This window comes from Colossoma macropomum, unplaced genomic scaffold (assembly GCF_904425465.1).
Source record: "Colossoma macropomum unplaced genomic scaffold, Colossoma_macropomum, whole genome shotgun sequence".
Lineage (NCBI taxonomy): Eukaryota > Metazoa > Chordata > Actinopteri > Characiformes > Serrasalmidae > Colossoma > Colossoma macropomum.
Window position 1 is genome coordinate 40362352 of NW_023494787.1, and position 19441 is coordinate 40381792.

Genomic DNA, 19441 nt, shown 5'->3' on the forward strand with positions numbered 1-19441 from the left:
AGTGTAAAAAAAACTCCACTACACAACTCTCAGAACTGGAAAAAACTCGTTTGGTCAGCCCAGCTGTTTGAAATACCAAGAGTTCTCAGTTGAGTATGATAACGATGGGCAAAGAAAGGTAGATCGGTAACAGTGCCGACATTGCTTCAATCAAATATCCATGCTAATGCATCAAATATGATAACTAATTTGTGAAGACATCACCCAAATGTGTCAGTTACCGGATTGAGGAAGCTGAAGTTGGACAGCTTCTTATTCAAATTTTCCATTCCACTTTAAAGTGAGCAGCTGTTACATGTCACTGCTGCTCCATTGAAGGTGGAAAATAAAAATTCAATAAGAAGCTGGTGAGTAGGAAGCCAACTTCAGCTGTGTGGAGATATTTCTCCTGACAGGATTCAAGTAGCTAGTAAGTGGACTTGAGTCCAAACAGCAGAAACAAGTAGCTTGGTCCATAGGGATGTTAATAGCTATGCATGTCCACCTCTATCCAGCTGTACAGTACATTTTCTATTTACTTTTATATAGATACTTTTGTTTGTATCTAAAGTGCATTATATCATGATATGTGTGTCTTGTTACACTCCTAGCACAACCTACCTCTCCTCTATATCGGTCACAGTCAGAAGTTCAGGAACAGATTACCTGAGCCCCGGGCCAGCCAAACTTTTCAAAAGAAAAGTTTTGAAAAAGTTTCAAAAGAAATCTAAGTGACTCCATCAGGGAAAGTCTGCTCTGCAAGCCTTTACCATGGCCACTTTTCTCTTCTTTAGAATCAGAATCTCCAGTGTACTAAAGCTAGATCTGGAAAAATCTACCTGGAGTGACCTCAGAAAGTGTGGGGGCAGTGCTGTTCTGTTAAAGCAGTCAGAAACATCATGATTCCATCACTGTGAATCCACAGTGGTCTGTTATGTGGTATTGCCCTGAGCTAGGAGATAAAACTAGGAATAAAAGCTCCCTGGGGAACCAATTGCAAAGGAACACAAACTTTGATGTCAGTCATCTTCAAACAGACACTTCAGAGGGAGCATGTTGCTATGCTTGGGCGAGGAGGTTGGCTGAAGGGGGCTGGCTTAGTTGCACGAGCCCTGGGCCAAAGACTGGGGGAGCAGGAACTTCCTGTTACACATTTGTCCGACTGCAGTGAATTCTGGGTAGCTCTTTGTTTTCGTCTGCAGTTTCCCTTTTCGTGCTGGTCTAGGAACACATTTTTCAACCCAAATCCCAATCCTATAACCACAGAGAAGCAGAAAAGGCTGGTCCCAGATGATTGCAGGAGAGCATTTTCTTCCTGCGCCATGGTGATGGTGCTGCTGAGGGTAGCATAACGGTTTCCTGCCCTTCTGTTTTGCGCAAGAGCATTAGACGACAGAGGCAGAGGAAGTCCTTAGTAGGTCACCGCAAACCCCCAAAATCAGGTGACGTAGACAGTGATTAGGTTATGAAAAATAGACTTTGGCCAAAAGCTCAGCTGAAGGGAAGAGCAAAAGGAAACATTGCTGAGGACCTATTGTGTTCATGAACACAAATGTGTTTTTGGTTGCCACCTTAAATGGTTGAACACCTCCGTTTAAGGGAACTGAGAGAGCAATGCTGCAGTGCTGTTACGTTTGCTTTCTGCTTGACAGAAATCTGCTTATACAGAGGTAGATTCAGATTTGCTATGAAGCTTGTGAATGTTTGCCAACAATGCATAGGTTCATTGTTATCTGACATTTGGGCCAGACAATGACCATAGAATGGTAAAATCATTATAATCAGGGAAGCACCAATCATGAATTTCTTATCCAGTTCTGATTTCTCTACAGCCAAATTGGCCAACAGAAGATTTTTTGGCTTTCTTTTTTTTTAATAATTACCCAAAGCTCACACTCAGTGCACTAAATTAACATATTAGAGTGTGTTCAAGAAATGTTTACGTGTTAGTTTTGGGTTGTGCATTTTTCAGAATGTATTTACTGGGTTTATTTTGCTAAAGACTTTTATTGTAGAGGCCCATCTGTGTGTGCGTGAGCTAAGAAAGAGGGGAAATGAGAAGACATGAGCTGGGTATCGGACGACTTGAGAAAAGAAAATTATGTACGGCATAGTTGGGCCAAAAACAGCTGGAAAATAAAGCACTACGACTTGTGCAAAAGCAGTAAACAACTACAACGTGAAACACTAGCATATTTTCAGCACTTACATTTAAAAGCTGTATTATAAATAGCATTATTTGCACTTTAAAATAAAAAAATAAAAAAAAGCACAATAATGGCTCTCATTCATCAAAGTTGTGTATGGTTAAATCTGACCGTAATATGAGCACATACAAAATCTCCTGATCAATTTCATCTTTGACATATCTGTATGGTCAATCTCACATCTGGTAGAAGTGCATATAAATTTCAGAATGATGATTCAAAAATGTCTGATTTGCAATAAAATAAAGTCATCAAAATTATTGTCAATCGCATAATAATATCAGCAATAAAAGTAAAAATGGCAAATAACAATGACAGTATTAATAACTGTGAACACAACCCTTGTACTAAAGTGGATGTGCTCATTTTTTGTGATATAAACAAATTCTGCAACTATACATTCCATTTAAAGACTTTGGCTTTATACTACTGATACAGTAAACAACTATCTCTCTAAAATATAAAATAGAGCCAAGTACAGTAGAAGCTCATATACTGCAATATTATCACTCAAGCAGACAGTATTTTATGAAAATAATCACATTGTGCAATCACATAATTATACTGTCTGGATAGATAGATAGACAGACAGACAGACAGATAGGTACTTTATTGATCCTGAAGGAAATTTAGCTGCAGCATTTTGTTAATTTCATATTTTTTTTCTTTTCTTTTCTTTTCGTTGTATTTTTAGCACGATACAGCTATTTAACCTCCATCCAGAAGGGTGGCAGTGTACCTCCAGCTCGACCCCAAACTCCCCCTGGGAGAACAACCATTGGCTTATGAACCTACTGAACACTTTTGTTTTATTGGCTATCTGCGGTAATCAGGGTGGGCTTCATACAAATTATATTGTAGCTTCAGCGCAGAAAAAGATGCAGAAAACATTGCAGGGGTCTTCTATTTTAAACAAGCACTTCAACATCGACAGCGAAATGCCTAGCTTAGCAACACTCCAATGCGAAACACAGTGAGGGGTTAACATGGGAGGACACAACGTGCAAAGAGGGTAGATAGACATAAACTACAAAACTCACCCTCCTCACTACAAATATAGCAATTACACTAACAACACCACAACAACAGCAACAAATGTCTGTATTTACACCATGGGGGGAGGGGGGTATGTTTCACAAGGCAGGATTTCTCAGTTTGGCCAGATAACTTAAGTCCAATGTCAAGCCTGTCCAATAGGAAAAGAGTTGAGGGGCATTCCTATTGAAAAGTCCTCATCTTTGGGCTTACGTTATCTGGATATGTAGGAAGTTCTGCTTTATGAAATACCTCCCGAAAGTGTGGTGCATCCCGAGAGCCACTTTCGCAGGGCCACACCCCCCAAGCTCCCGATTGTGTGTTTGAAGTGAAAATCTGCTGGTTTCAATCTTGGCCGATTCCAACTGTGAACCTCTTTTTTTAAAGGTCCATCACAGTATTTTTCCTCCTTACTCAAAATGTTATATTAACAGGAAGTATGTAATTATCTTCATACTTCTGCATCAGCCCAACATTTATTGGGCACTGTGCGTAAAATCACATTTAAATTTTGAATGTTTTTGCATACTGCCCCCTAACCACTGTTTAGGAATTACACTTTATTTGGCTTGATTTTACACGTCGCAGATAACACTAATTTACTTTAGGGAATCATAAGCTACCTCATTTTGCACATACATGAACTGTGAAAACAGCTGACCCTCCCACACTTTACATGCTCCGGTTTTTGGATGCAAGAGGGAGAATGGTCACTCTCTACATCCTAGAGTTACAAATTTACGGTCAACGATACGAGGCTTCCTATTTGGCAGCTTCTTGTTCGAATTTCTCATTCCACCTTTAATGGTGCAGCAATTACATACCAGTGCTGCACCATTAAATGTGGAATGGGAAAATTCTAATAAGAAGCCTCAGGCACCAGAACATAACTGCCTCAACACTTAAGGTAAGTCTCAGGCGCCAGAATGTATCTGCTTTACCATTTAAGGTGGAATGGGAAATTTCAAAAAAGAAGTAATGCAGCTGAAATGCAAACCTTCTAATAGCTGGTTAGCAACCAGAAATCCAGCTATAGACAGTACCACTGAGAAGCTGCTACAAGACTGCGATTTCCAGGTTCTTATTCAGAATGACCCTCTTCAGGTTTACACAAATATATCGCTGCTGTCGGAATAAAACCTCGTATCTCCATTTTTGTCATTGTTCAGTTTTTGGCATAATTTAGAAATGCCTGTTGCCTTTAACATTGTTTGTAAATTTAACGAAGAATGGACCAAAAGAAACGACCCAAAATGACTTGGAAAAAAGTCTGGTTCCTTTGACTAACATTAAAAGTAAAGTATGTTTTTTCCCTCTCCTGTAAAGTTACCATTTTGGAGATACAAGGTTTTCTTCCGGCAACAGTGATATATAAGTATGTGTAAGGCCGCGTTGATGCAATACTAGATGCAGTTCATTGTATTTGACACGCTGCAGTTATGAATCATCTCAGTGAAACTGTGTGCGGAAACCTTTTAATGTGTACCAAAAGGTAATTGGTACTCCTGGCCCTATATAGACGTTGAGAGGCTGACGGAAGTGTGCTGTTTCCACTCTTCAGTGTAGTGATCTGCTTGAGTAGGCAAATAGTGTGCAAATGCTGAAAGACGATAAGAAGATAAACTAAGATTAACAAGAAATCTCTCAGCAAGAGTTTAAATCTGTGATCATTATCAGTGAGTGTTTCAAATGTTTCTTAAACTGGCTGCAAGTCAATATAATCTAGTCAGTAGCTACACAAACATGAGTTAGAGAAGGCTGGCACAGTAAGAACAACACTAAAAAAAAACTTTGTTGAACATTTGTTCAACTCTGGTTCCCTTAAAACAGAAGTGGAGGTGTGGGAATTTTCTCCTTTCAGTTATATCAGCAGTAAAAGTTTCAGGTGCTTTAACCACTTCCATTTTGTTTTAACAGAGTAAAATACACTAACTGGCCACTTAATTAGGTACACCTACTATGTGTAGTTGTATACAAAGTCTGGGTGCCTATTTTTTTTATTTTGTAAGTGAAAATAAATACATATTTCTACAGAGAACACACATTTCAATCCACAATTATTGTTGATTTATTGATTTTAACATATTGGGAAAAATATAATAAAACATAAAAAGTGGCTTGTGCAGCAGTTATAGCACACTTTATATGTTATATTTTATGTGTTTTACTTTTTTCCAATGTGTTAAACTCAGCAAATAAATAGAGATTGAATGTTGAATTTTGTTAAAAAATGCCATATTTAAGTTTGTTCCCTGTAGAAGAGGAGTCAACTTATTTTCACTTACAGAAACAGATGGACTACAGTCTGTAATTGTAGAACTACAAAGTTCACCTATATAGTAAGTGGAGCCGGTAAAACGGACAAGTGTAAATACAAGGCAGGTGGCCAATGAGTGTATATCAACATTATAGTTTCTCTGAGATGTGAGCTTTGGGTTCTTCTTAACATGACAAATTAATAAGTGTTTTTTTAAGCACTTTAATTGCTATGGAATCTGTAAACCATCGCAAATGAAAGTTCCCGATTGGATGTAATGTCTAATTGCACACAGTGAACTGCAAATGTGATCACTAAAGAGAAGTCTGAAACTGTTTTCTGCGACACACTATCAGCACTCTCTGATATTTTATAGAGATGCAGAGACTTGCACAGCTTGGCAGCAGCTACCTGCCCACAAGAGCCCATTTTGACACAGCTGCCTCCCATGCATTCTTTGAAGTTAAACATTAGCTGTGGACTCAAGGTGTGGGCTGGAGCAATGATGAGGTTTCCGATGTTTACTCAAATGTGCTCTCAAGGTGTGTGGGAAATGTCACATGATTCAGCTGAAGCAATAGGCACAAAAATGGTTAACAATGAATAAAAAACCTAGCAGGCTTTTTTCCAGTTGACCAGTGCTAACAGACCCTTCTTTCATTCATTTTTAGCCAAATTAGCGTGTCTATTCTGATCATTTTAGTTCCTTGAAAAGTACCCACACGCATGACGACAATATTAAAAATATTAAAAATTCCACCAATATTTCAACAATTCAAGTGTTTTGATGTGCAATTGTGCATTGTAGAGAAACTTACTGATTCAAATTTTCTTTACAGCGGTGGTGATAGGACCAGTGAACTTACACAGGCCTTCTGAATTTCTATATAAAATGGTAAATCTTAAAAAAATGAGTTTTCCTGGGGATTCATAAAAATTTCATGTTATAACTTTTTGCGACCTAAACTCTTGGGCGTCTGGTTCCTTTCACCACCACTGTGAACAATTGTGACTTCGCAAGTTTCAGAGCATATCACATCAAATCATTCTGAATGACTTTGTTTACATATTAACTATTTAATTATGCAGAATTTTTGAAAAAAGGATGGAACTCCCCTGTAATATTTTCAAGGAAGGTGAGCACGCTTTGCCTGATCTGCAAAAATGAGTCATAAAGACACACTGTAATTACACACTGCATGACGCTCCTGCATACCTTGTGTATGTATCATAGTTCAAGACGGTTTAAAATCTGCTAATGTTATCATTCAGATTCCACGTGGGCGAAAAGGGCAACTGATTAGATCTATTTAACCTACCGTATATAGTAGTGAGTACAGCAACTAAAAATTTATATCTGTCCCAATCTATTTAAACCCACAGAGACGTGATCTTCATTTTAATACAATTACAAGGTATATTTGGCCCAAACTAGGAGTCAGCACTGAGTTTACCTTCTGAATTATTAATTCAAGAAGCAATTTCCTGTTGTATCCTTTGCTGTAGCCTCTAGTTTGCTCCATGTGGCTAGGAAATTACTTGTCAGCAATGAAGAGAATACATCTGACCTTCAGAAAACCCCTTTACATTAGAGAGCCCACACAGCTGTGAGGTTAGCTAGAAGTCACAGCACTTATAACTCAGATTAAAGAATATTGGCTAGAGTGGTTTTTATGTATCAAGACCTTCTCTAAAGCTCTCATTATTTGTTTTTGACCCTCAGGAAGGCTTTGCTTGAGCCGTGACCCCAGCGTGACCTCTGCAGGTGTTGAGAAGTGGAGCGATGGGTGAGGTGGGCAAGATGGCGTCTTCGTGCAGCATGGGCCTGGTGCTGGTGGAGTTTGAGTATGAGTACATGGGTCGAGACGGCTGCATGGTGTCCATCAAACCCAACGAGCGGTACACCCTTCTGGCCAAGACCAACAACCATTGGTGGCACGTGCGCAAAGATGAGCGTGCCAAGCCCTTCTACATTCCGGCAAAGTATGTGAAGGAGTTGCCGCCCACTCTCCCCTCACCCCTGGACTTTGCGGACCCTCCAGGGCCAGAACCAAGGCCTCCTGCGCCCGACCTGGCAGAAAAGCCCAAGCCCAATGAGGTCACCATCAGGTTGCGCTCTCCAGGGAACTGCCGCAAGACTGACAACCGTATGTCTACGTTCGGCGTTCCCCTGGACATCCATGACCCTCCGTCATACCTGCATGGTGGCTTAGCAGACTCCCTCCTATCCCTTCACCCTGTCCCTTCAGTCCCAGCTCCAGATGCCGCCCAGCAGAAAAAGAGACTTAGCCTTGCACCCAACTTGCTGTTTGGTTCTCGGGGTGCCCCCATAGAAGATGCTTCTCAGAAGTCCCGTGTGCCCAGCTTTAGCCCTGCTGACCCGCTCCCTCGACAGGCCAAGCCTGTGGAACCACCGACGGTCAAGAACCTGACAGAGCCCAGACATCAGGGACTGCCTCCAAAGCCAGAACCGCTCATAGAGCCAGACGAGGAGTCCAGTCCGGAACCGACGGGCTCCTCAGACACTGAGAATATATATGAGTCCATATTGGACCTGAAACTGGATGACTTGATAAAAACTGAACCTGTTCCTACTGCTGTGCAAGAGCCTGCAGCCAGTGCACCTGCATCTGCACCACAGGCCAAGGTAAGGACTGCATAATATATTGTTTGTTAATTGCTATTGCAATATTTAGCTTTGCAAGACTGCAATATGCAAACAACGCTCTAAGAAATAACTAAATATTTTACTGTGAGTATCCTGAACCACTTCAGATGTTCCAGATGAGTGTTTCTCTGGGTGTTTTGCCCACAGTTTTGAGAAATCAAGGCAAATTCATCTTTAGGTATGCACAATTATGTCAGAATCAGACTGGTATTGGCAGATATTTGCTCACAAAATAAATATTGCCATAGGCAGATGTTTAGATTTGACCGTCATTTTAAACCAGTGTTTGATAATGTATTTATTGTACTCTAAAAGGGCAGAATGTTTAGGCAACAATGAGTTACTCACACTAAGCTAAAATGTCTGCATTTTACCCACTTTACTGCATTTGTAACCATATAGAAACAAATTGCACATTATGCTGTAATGCTAATCCAGACCAAGTCTCAAAGTCAACATTTTTTAAACATTTATGTAATGACATCAGTATAGTCATCGTCAGACACGTACATGAAAAATATTAGATTGACACCAAATTTGGTCAAAATAATGCAGGCCAGTCTTTAAAGCTGCAATATGCAAGATATTTTGGTTCGAATTGAAAAAGATAGCATGGCTGAGTCAGGAGAAAAAAGTCAGATTAAGAGGCATCAGTTCAGATTTTGTGGGAGTTTTTCAGACCACGTCATATGTCCTTACCTTTTAACGTCACACGCACGAGCTCAAAAGGAAAGTCCTGCTTGATGTTTAGGTCTCAAATGGAGAATCAGCGTTATGCTGATGAATATATAATATCTCTTTGAATACTCTTTCAACACACTCTCAGTCATCAGATTCATCGGCTTGGGCAAGTGGGCTGAAGCATAAATGTTCTTCCGCACATTGAGTGCAACTACACATTTCCACCAAAGAGGTCTCCAAATCTCCAAAACTAACGTAGTCTAGCTTTGCAACAAATAGTGCACCCACAACATGTATCAACATTAGGGCAATGTGGAATTTTGTCCATATCTTTAGGCCCTAGTGAAATCCTGGGTAAAGTGATTTCTCTTGCAGGAATCACACTATGCAACCTTATCTTTGGTGTTGTTCCCTACATCTGTTTCCTGTAAAACTCTGGGTGTCACAAACATAGGCTATTTCAATTCCTTTCACAGTTATGATCAGATTCTGGTCATTCACTGGCCGTCCTGACTCTCCAAAGGAGCAGTACACATCCTGGTATACTCAGTAGGCTTATGTGCCAGGATTGCAGATTTCCTGACGATGTTTAAAAAAAAGAATGCTTCTGTGGCGCTACTGACATTCTTTGAACTCATGTGTATTTTATGTTCATGTGATGTGACAACAGGCCTTCTTTACAGTGCATATAACTCCCTCAGATACCTTGGAAGGAGTCACAGTGTTTTTATTCGACTACTGTTTGAGATCTCCCCCTCTGTCTCTTTCTCTCTCCATTTACATTGGTGTTATTGAAGGATTTGTTTTTTTGTTTTTTTTTGTTGTTTTTTGTAAAGAAAATGCAACAATGTTAATGAAGGATTGTTGCATATACCACCTCATAGATTATCACTGGACAAACAATGTCAAACAGGTTTATAAACAATTGGACTGAGTGTGTCTTGGTGGTGCTGTGTAACAGTCAGGGCTCTGTGTTTTTTGTTACAGCAGAAACCACTCGGAGGCGCTGTTTGCATGTCTTACAAATTCACTTAGTGGGTTGTGGTCTCTCTGGGTTTATCGCTCACTGCTGGTCACATACCACTGTTGGATATATGCCACATGCACTGGTCACAACTAAACTTTAATCCAGTTAAGACCAAAAGTGACTTGGAAGAGGTCAATTATTATACCAAATGCATGAGGTTTTTAACTGTTCTGAAGTTTTGTTTGTTTAGCTTAGTCATGAAGTTAAGGTCAAATACTGAACATACAGGGTCTGATGACAGGAACAAAACTGAAACAATGGAGACTGAGGCAGAGCAGAGGAAAGTTTGAGTGTGTGCTGTAAACGTGACTTCAGGACAGGATATTACAGCCTTTCCCCCAGCAAGAGCAGGATATGATGAGCCCAAACAACATCAAAGAAAAACTCTGAGAGAGTTTGAGGGGCTGTGGGTTTTTATACACTGAAAATAAGCATTCTGAACTGAATACAGTTCATTTTGAACTAACTTTTCATTTTTTTCCTCACGTGTAGGATACACGCTAATATTCACATGAATTTAGTTGTAAGATAAAAATACAAAAATACCCAACCGCTCACCCTCTAAGATTCTACACAGGTCTGTACAAAGAAAATTAACAAAGAATGCTTGTAGATTCTGCTTCCTCCTACATGCTTTTTAGTTAATTCCTAGTATGTGCTACTGCAACAAAAGAGGCCATCAAACATCATTAACATGCTGTAGCTTTAGCAGGCTGGGCAGCTACTTAAGCTTGCATTGAGCAGTTTAGAACCAATGAGCTCTTGGTTTGATCCAGGCCTGTGCAAGACCTTTAGAGGGTCGTGCCTCAGATGGTAAACAAAAATCATGGCTCTAACCCTATACCCACTCTGAACACCATTACCATTTATATTTATTTCACTGTCTGAACTACTATTATCTGTTTCTTTGCAAATTAATGCAAAAACAACTCTTGTCTGTTGGTCTGTTGTTCCAACAAAGAGCAGATTTATCTTTAAGTTCAAAAAGATTTCTAATTTAGTACCACAGGTCCAAAGACAGTGGTACTTCTTTTTTACTACAGCTGTACACCAATCAGCTATAGCCTTAAACCACCTTGTTGTTTCTACACTCATTGTTCATTTTATCAGCTCCATTTAGTGTATAGGTGCTCTTTGTAGTTCTACAATTACAGATTGTAGTCCATCTGTTTTCCTGTATACTTTATTAGCCTTGGTTGGTGGACTGCTCTCAGTCCAGCAGTGACACTGAGATATTTAAAAATATGCCTGCTCTGAGGTGGTCCTGACCATTGAACAACAGGACAAACAGACTACAGTCTGTAATTGTAGAACTACAAAGTGTAACTATATGGTCAGTGGAGATGATAAAATGGACACTGAGTGCAGAAACAAGGAGGTGGTTTTAATATTATGGCTGATAGGTGTATATTCAAGTAGTCTAATTCTGGCTATGCAATTGCATTGTATTGTTTGATGCTGCTAAAATGGAAGGTGATTTGCTGGCTAGCTTTACACCAAGTTATTTCCTTACCAGAGCGCTTGGTCACCCCCTCTTGTCAGAGCTCTTGGTCAGTTGGACAGAATTAATGTTGGGGTAGTACCATTCAACAGTGCTAACATGGGTTTAAAGCTAATCTTGTTGACATGTTAGCCATTCGGTTAACATGTTAGCCTTTCGTTAACCTGGGACCAGAAGTCTGCATAAATATGTCTCATATCTCTTAATCTCTTAAAGAAAATTATCATACAAGTTAGCACATTGTGATGTTATAAGGTTTCAGCAAGGATAAAGCAAGTGTTAAAACCTAGCAAGTGCTAAAAGCTTTTCACTAATGACTGCTTGAGCCAAGGGCAAGTCATGACAAGGCTGGAGTAGGCCTGTTTTCAAAGGGTTGTAGCTTTTCCTGGGAAGTTTAGCATGAGACGTTAGCTTAATTGTTAACATGCTAAACGCTTTTAAGCTTGCGCTCTTAGGTATGAACCAATGTGAAAGATTAATGTTTTGTGATGTGAATAACATTTTATTAGTCCATCTGTTAGCTACAATCGTGGCCCCGCTGGGTGTTGTGATCAGAGAGCTGGAGATCCGTCACTGAATGAGAAGCATTTGCTGCAGTTTGGTAACCATTAGCACCCTGGCCTTTTCAGCACAGCTACTTCCTACTCTCTAGAAACTCTAGCCCTAGACAAACCTACTGAAGCTTGAGTTTGTGCCGCACTGAGGCAAAGAGAAAAGTGGGACAGAGGCACAGAGTGAGAATGAGGATTAAAGAGAAATTAAATCAAGGTTTCTAAGCCATTAATTATGTGTGGCTTGTGTCTGCGCTAGTTCATGTTGTCCAGTCATGCTGTCTGTCAATGGCAGACTATTCATTATTGTAATTAAAATGCGTATTACATGAAAATGTTCACGTGCATAATTACAGTTCCACAGGGAATGCAGGGCTTCTTTTGAATCTGACTCTAACATATAATGAGAACAGTGACGCAAGTCTGTGCAGTTGATGTAATTAAGCAGTCAACACAAAGGTTTGATGTGATAAATTGACTGTTACTAGCAGTACAAAAATGCATGTATTGCATTTATATTTTATATTATATTTATGTATGCATGATATTTTGTTTTAAATGTGGTGATTCAACTACATTGTTTAGGGATTATAGAATTGATTATAATAATAAGTAAAAAAAAACAAAAACATATTTTGACCAAAAATCAGTTCTCTGAAGGTTAAGGAACCAGCCTTGTGACTGGAAGGTTGCCGGTTCGATCCCCTGAGCTGACAGGACATGACTGAAGTGCCATTGAGCAAGGCATCTAACCCCCAACTGCTCCCAGGGCACTGTGGATAGGGCTGCCCACCACTCTGGGCAAGTGTGCTCACTGCCCCTAGTGTGTGTGCATTCACTAGTGTGCATGGGGGTGTTTCATTGCACAGATGGGATAAATTTTCTCATTGTGAGATTAATTAACTTAATAAAAGTACAGTTTATTGGTTTTATTGCCTGTACTAGTATGTAAATAGCTCCTCCAAATTTGTGTTTTTTTCAATGATTCAGAATCGTACCAATATAAATGAATCAAATTAAGTAATAGTGAAATGTGAGACTTTATAATGCATTGACCCCATTCCTTAAGCTGTGGTTCTCAGACTGGTTCTGAAGGCACCCCAGATGGTCCACACCACATTTTTGCTGTATCTCAATGTGTTGGGAGCTAAAGACTGCTTTAAGAACCACCATCTTAAATAATTCGAATTGAATTGAATTAGGGCCTGACTACTCTGCTGAGGGAGGAGAGTTTTCAGTGTGCCCGCATCAGATTACAGAGCAATTGTAAGTGTCTGCCTCATAGCGTTTGACACCAAAGCCACACACACAAAGGCGTAGAGATTCGCACGCCTCACAGTTCACTGACTGTGATTTAAAACAGAAAGAATACAAGGAAATGACCATCTAGATGCAAGATAAAATACTCACGTCTCATTATGAAGGCTGTTGTTTGGGTTTTATCAGGATCTGTAATGCGGCACTATATTTAAACGTTTCTGGTGCAAAAAGGATTTTAGATTTTTAGGATTTAGGACTTAGATTGACATGAAATGTTAATGATAGAAAGATAACATCGTGTTCAAATTCTGTGATTTTCACACTAACAGTCTATGGAACTGTGGTTAGTTAGAGCCCAAATCAAACAAGCTTAGTTCATTCACATGAAGAGACACATCCATGCTTTTCCAACTGACCAATGTTAGCAGCCTATTCTGTATGGCTGCCTCCATGTGTTTCCAACTGACCAATGTTAGTAGCTTGTTCTGTATGGCTACCCTCAGGCCACAAGTGTTTACAGAATACAGGTGGTGTCTTTTCCTACAATGCTCCAAACCTCACCCATCTGCTTCTATCACAAACAAATAGAGACCAACATGCAGGCCTAAACACACATATACAAACACAAGTTTATATTCTTGTCTTTGTGTAGGGTTTCAGTTGCCTTACTGTAGCCAAATGCTACTATGGTACACCTACCTCAGGAATCAAAAGCAAATCTTATTTACTTTGTTCTTTGAAAAAAACACCCCTTTTTCCTTATAGGGAGAAGCCAAACGTTACGAGAATATTAAAGTTTTCATGTTTTCCTTTATCCAGGGGATATTTGGTTTTTAGGAAGTGAAAGTGAAAATGTGTTGAATTCATTCATATGAAGAAAACATTCATAGTCTTTTTGGTCAGTCTGAGTCACTTGGAGTCAGGAGCTGCATTCTACTCCACATGGTCTCTAAGCGGCGCTCTTATATTAAGCAGTGCCTGTATATTATATGTAAATATTCTGAATGTTCTTCATTGTCATTATCAAAGAGACATGCAATGATCAGTAGATCGCAAAAGAGGAACAACTCACCACTAACAAATCTTATAGGAGCTATATTAGCAGTAGTGATTTAATAAACAAAGGCTGCTTACAAAGACACTGCAAAGTTTTTGCATTAAACATTGTGGTAACCAATTGTATTTGTCAGCTTATTTGCATAACCCTAGTTATGACGTTTAATCATCCATCTTGCCATAATTACCATCATTGAGCAGTTACTTCATGTACTACTGTGTTGTATGTGTGATGCTCAAGCTAGCTGGTGAGTTTGGTTAGTAATTGTTTACTTTACTGTTCATGTGAAAAGTACGTGCAGTTGCCCCTGGCTGGCCTGGGTGGGCAGTTCTGTGGCTAACCACCAAGCATCATGTTCTGTGCTGTAAGTGTGAGTTGCCACATTAAGGTAAATTACCATTTCAGTCAATATGCTTCCTTGTCTTGCCTCTTCCTTGGAAACACTACACTATGTAATGACATGCATGGAAGGCTTTGAATTAATTGAAATAAGGAGTTTTAAGTAGTGAAAAATTATCTACTTGTCATGAATTGGCAGGTGTGATGGGCCATTCAAAACAAAAAACTACAGAGCCAAACCACTTTTGTGTCAGCTTTCTGCGCAGTGACACTGCTATTCAGTTTATTGCTATGCAGTGTGAGGTTCCCCCTCAAACCACACATTTCACTCCCTATGGTGTGGAATATCCTTTAACATGTCTGAATACCATGTGTAGATCACTTTGCAGGGAATTATTAAGGTGACTGGAATGCACCTAGGGTCTTTTGGACTTTGAGTCAGTTAGAGTGTCTTTTAGGTCAGCTGAAGTCCTCTGAGCTATTTTAGAGCCAGGCTTTAGCCAGGTCTTTTTTATGTCTTTTGAGCTAGTGTAGTTTTGAGTCAATATCTTTCAAGTCAGTTCTGGCCTTAAACTAGCTGTTTGATATGTTATTCACTATGTACCCTGTATTGAAGCATTGCACCCCTCATCCTCTTCAGTTCAGGAACCAGGGGTCTCAGTGTCTACAGTGGAAATATAGCCATTTTATTTACTGTCCAAAACTGCCACTGAACCTACATGAGTTAACATATGTAATCCTGATTATGGTAAAATAATGGTCAATATATATATAAAAAAAATTATTTAGGGACTATTTTACTTTCGTGTGTCCCTCCACCTAGAATGGATTAAAAGAAATTGATTAAAACACGTTTTAGACCAAAACTTTATCACACAACTACTATGAAACAATGTCTCATACATCAGGCTGAATATTCATAACCATTTAATGTTTTATACGTTTGGCTCCTATCACCACCATTGTGCACTATGCTGACTAACACGCCACTCTGAATCCTTTTTCTGACGTTAACTTTTCAGTTATGCGGAAATTTTGAAAAACCTGTGGAGCTCCCCTTTAAGTAAGTTTGAGTCTTTTACCTGCTTCTTCGAGCTTTGTGTTGTAAGCAGTCAGTGAAGGGTTAAGGGCGCGCGCGGCCACGCCCTCTTAACGCTCTGTTGAGCTCTCGCGCTGCCTCAGGTGGGTCTGTCAGAGTGAAGCTCAGAGACTCTCCTCCAGCAACAAACACATGGAAGTGCTTGAATTTCAGCGTTGAGGAGCTTTTCTCCCCGAAGTGAATAGACTGAAGGTAGCTTTGCCCGGTTCTTTAACTCGAAACTCGTACTTTTAGCCAGGCTGAAATAAGTTTGCTTGGATTTTTATCAAACACAGCGTCGAAGTAGGTAAGTTTGGCTCGTAACACAGAGGTGTGTTTTGGTCAGCGGTTAAAAGTTCAGTGTCAGCTACATTTATGGCATTTCATAGTGTTTTGGTACGTTTAGCTGTGGAGGTAAAGTTTGTGGTGATTTAAATCTCTGCTCTCTCAGTCAGTGAAATATATGGATAAAAATAATGGAGTAAGCGTCCAATTACTTTCTGTAGTAGGCCTACGTGTGTACCTGTTATAGTCAGGAACGCATCTGCTGAATATTCTCTATTTTGTGCTCCAAAACAGATATAAACCCAAGTCTCTAATTCCAGTATGCATGTAATGTCCTTAGGAGCCTGAATGTTGCAAGGTAAGCTGTTAACTGATATGATTAAGGATGGAATGTGTCAGATAAATCAATAATGTGTCCTGTATGCTCTTGTGCTATTCTTATTCCAGTTAAACCTAAGCATATATGCTGTCTTAAATCAGCCCTGTAGTTCAACGTGCATGGTAGCCTGAATAATACAACTTAGTCAAGAATAAGTGGGCCTTAAGAGTCTGATTACCGATGTTACGGCTCATTTCTCAGACACAGGTTGAGTCTCAAACCAAAGTTTGTTTCCATTCCATTGGCTGAACTCAGTTAAAAGCTTTTGGAAATGCTCTTCAGACCGCAGTGAATATACATACTGTAGCCTATTGTTTGGGGAAAATAGGCTAAATAGATTAGTAGAGAGAGACGTGAGTGCAGGCAGTTTTTCCAAGAATAAAGTCCTCATATTGATTTTGACATTCTTAGATGATGACGTTTTGCTCCCAGAAATCTCTGCTCTTCGCACACGTTGAGATGTCTTATTGATCACGCTTTACATTAGTTGAGCCAAGAAAACCTATTTCTGATTCACTAAAGGTTATTTTGAGTATCTGGGGCTGCTGGTCTTGTCAATGGAGTTAAAAGGAAATGCAGATCAGAAGGCCATTCTGTAACCGTACTTTTTATAGGTGTTAACGTTTCTATCATGAGTTGTCGGTGAATTTATTGTTCCTTTACATATTTATGTAGCCTGTTTTATGTGGATTTTCTAGAGGAAGTCAGTCAGGCGCAGTACATCCCCCATCTAACTATCAATGCTAAATATAGCAAAAAGAGATGTGTGAAATATTGTGGAACTTTTTGTAATGTAAGTGTTAATAGCTCAATTTCACACATAGGCAATATGAATAGTTCAGAACAGCAAAAGGAAAATGCTAGATCAGAGTTGTTAGTGTTCAGGTACGCAGGCCAATGTTAGATCCTTCCTGGTTCCTGTTTCCTGTGGACGGATGCTAGGTCAGGGAGAATAGCCTAATTAGTCCCAAGAATGGGGTCAAAATACAGTGTCATTAGACTTTTCGCAATCTGAACACAAATCATTGACAGAATGTCACAAGCACAAATCAAAACACTTTCAATTTCACTCCTTAAGACAGTCAACTATGTTTATTTAAAGCTAATTTTAAACTAAAAAGAATTTAGTGATGGTGATTTACCATTGGCCATTCAGTTCAGTCCAGGACTAGGCTTAATCCATGTCTGGGAAAACAGCCCTAAAATATTAAGATTAAAACTAGCTCTGGAGCATGTTATGTAGTCTGTGCATTTCTTTTTAAGTTCAAGATTTCAAATTATTAACTACACTTTGACCAATCAGGACAAGCTTCTGACCCATCAGAGACAGCCTTGAGATGGAAGTGAACCCCTCTGGCCTTTTTTAGGTTACATGTTTTTCTTTATGATGTTTATGGCATTGATCAAGTGAAAAAAATCATTTTTTAAATGTATCAAGAATAAAAAATAATTATTACTCCAGTAAGCGCTAACACAATGTCAGTGGCAACACCTTTTCTTTTTACCGTCATAAATGCTTTACTCTTGCCTTATTTACAGAATTTGATTTCTTTTTTCTTCTTTGAAAAATAAGCCACTTAGGTGTTCAGCATAAATGTCATGCTTTCATGTGCAGGAAGATTAATTGTAGCTTAAGTATTTAAGCCTGGGTTAACAGGAAGTTCGTAACCACCATGGCAAAATGTGTTAACCATGGTTGTGCTTCAACTGCTTTTGTATTCCATCACATTGAAGAGCACATGGTACATATTTGAAGCCGTGCATCTGTAAAACATTTTAATGGCCTATATTTGTTAGTACAGGTTGAAGTAATGTTCATTTTATAGGTTAAGACTGAGTTAACCTGAGCTGCCTTGCTGCTTGTTTTTTTATTTTGATGGGTCAGAGTAGACTAGTAGACAGGTGGGCAGTAGGTCACTACAGGGTGGCAGTAGGTAAAACACAGAGTCAAACTAGTACATCGAGGGACAGTAGTTCACTGATAGGGTTAGGCTAATACACTAAGAGGCACGGGCACTGCCAGGGTTAGGCTAGTACGCCAAGAGGCAGTAGGACACTAACAGGGTTGGGCTAGTGCAAAAACAGACAGTAGGTCACTGACAGGGTTAAGCTACTGCAATAAGAGGCAGTAAGGCACTATCTAATAGAGTGCTACCCTGAGGACCCCTGTACTATGTACCAGCAGCGGCACAGCCTTTTGAGTGTTGGTTACTGCAGGTTTGGCTAGTACACTAAGGTGTAGCTGGTCAGTTGGGCAGGTAAACTAAAGAACGGATGATTACTTTGGCTAGTACACTAAGGGATAGTAGGTGGTTGCTTTGGCTAGTACCATAAGTAGCAGTAGATCACTGTAGGTTTGGACTACTGCATTTAGGGGTAATAAAGGGTTAGGGAAAATATCTTCATCTTCTCTCCCTGCCTGTGTAGAGTTGGCAATTACAGACATCTGAGGGTCACATCTACATGACTAGCTCACGTTTAAGCATGATTAGCTATATTATGATATGGCATTAGTGGTGCATGACAGTATGTATTAGGCCTTACCTTAAAAGATTTGTAGCCATAGTGCAAAAGGGGAGGCTTCGGTAGCAAGTGGGGTTAGTTAACAGATACAGTTGGATGCAATGAGACAAAAATATCACAGATGATGTATATTTTTTTACTGTAGTATTTAATCCTAGATTGAGTAACTTAGAATACGTAATGTGAATAACTGTGACTCATCATTTGTGCGTGTGTATACAGTACACAGACGCCAAAGAGAAAGTTCACAAAGTGTATTACAATCTGTTGCATTTGAAGTTGAGGATTTTGTATGGAATCTAAGTGCTGAATTAGCAAAGGCTACCCAACTTCCACTGATAATCTCATTATTTACTTGTAGTGGAAAAGGTTTGCCGGTGCTTCACAAGGACACATGTATATGTCTTCAAGTAAGCACATCTGCATTTCTGCATTTCTAAAATGCATTTCTGTGATCAGAAATACATTTGTTTTGAGTGGTTACAGATTTCAGTCCTTGAATACCCCTGTACTGTGTCAAGTGCTTTCACTGTTCCAGCACCCCAGTTAAGGCCTCAGGGATTTAATCATTGTCCGAGTTGAATAATAAGTTCCTCCTTATCCCAAATGTAGTT

At 39.6% G+C, this 19441-nt stretch overlaps 1 protein-coding gene across 5 annotated transcripts in view; it reads left to right on the plus strand.

The window, feature by feature from the left end:
- Positions 1-19441, plus strand: part of arhgap27l (Rho GTPase activating protein 27, like) — a 57136-nt gene that overhangs the window by 14415 nt on the left and 23280 nt on the right. For all 5 annotated transcript variants that reach the window (XM_036567362.1, XM_036567365.1, XM_036567363.1 and 2 more), the window contains exon 3: positions 7202-8125. In XM_036567362.1, the coding sequence (XP_036423255.1) occupies positions 7262-8125 (864 nt within the window). In that variant the 5' untranslated portion in view covers positions 7202-7261. The remainder of the gene's footprint in view (positions 1-7201; positions 8126-19441) is intronic.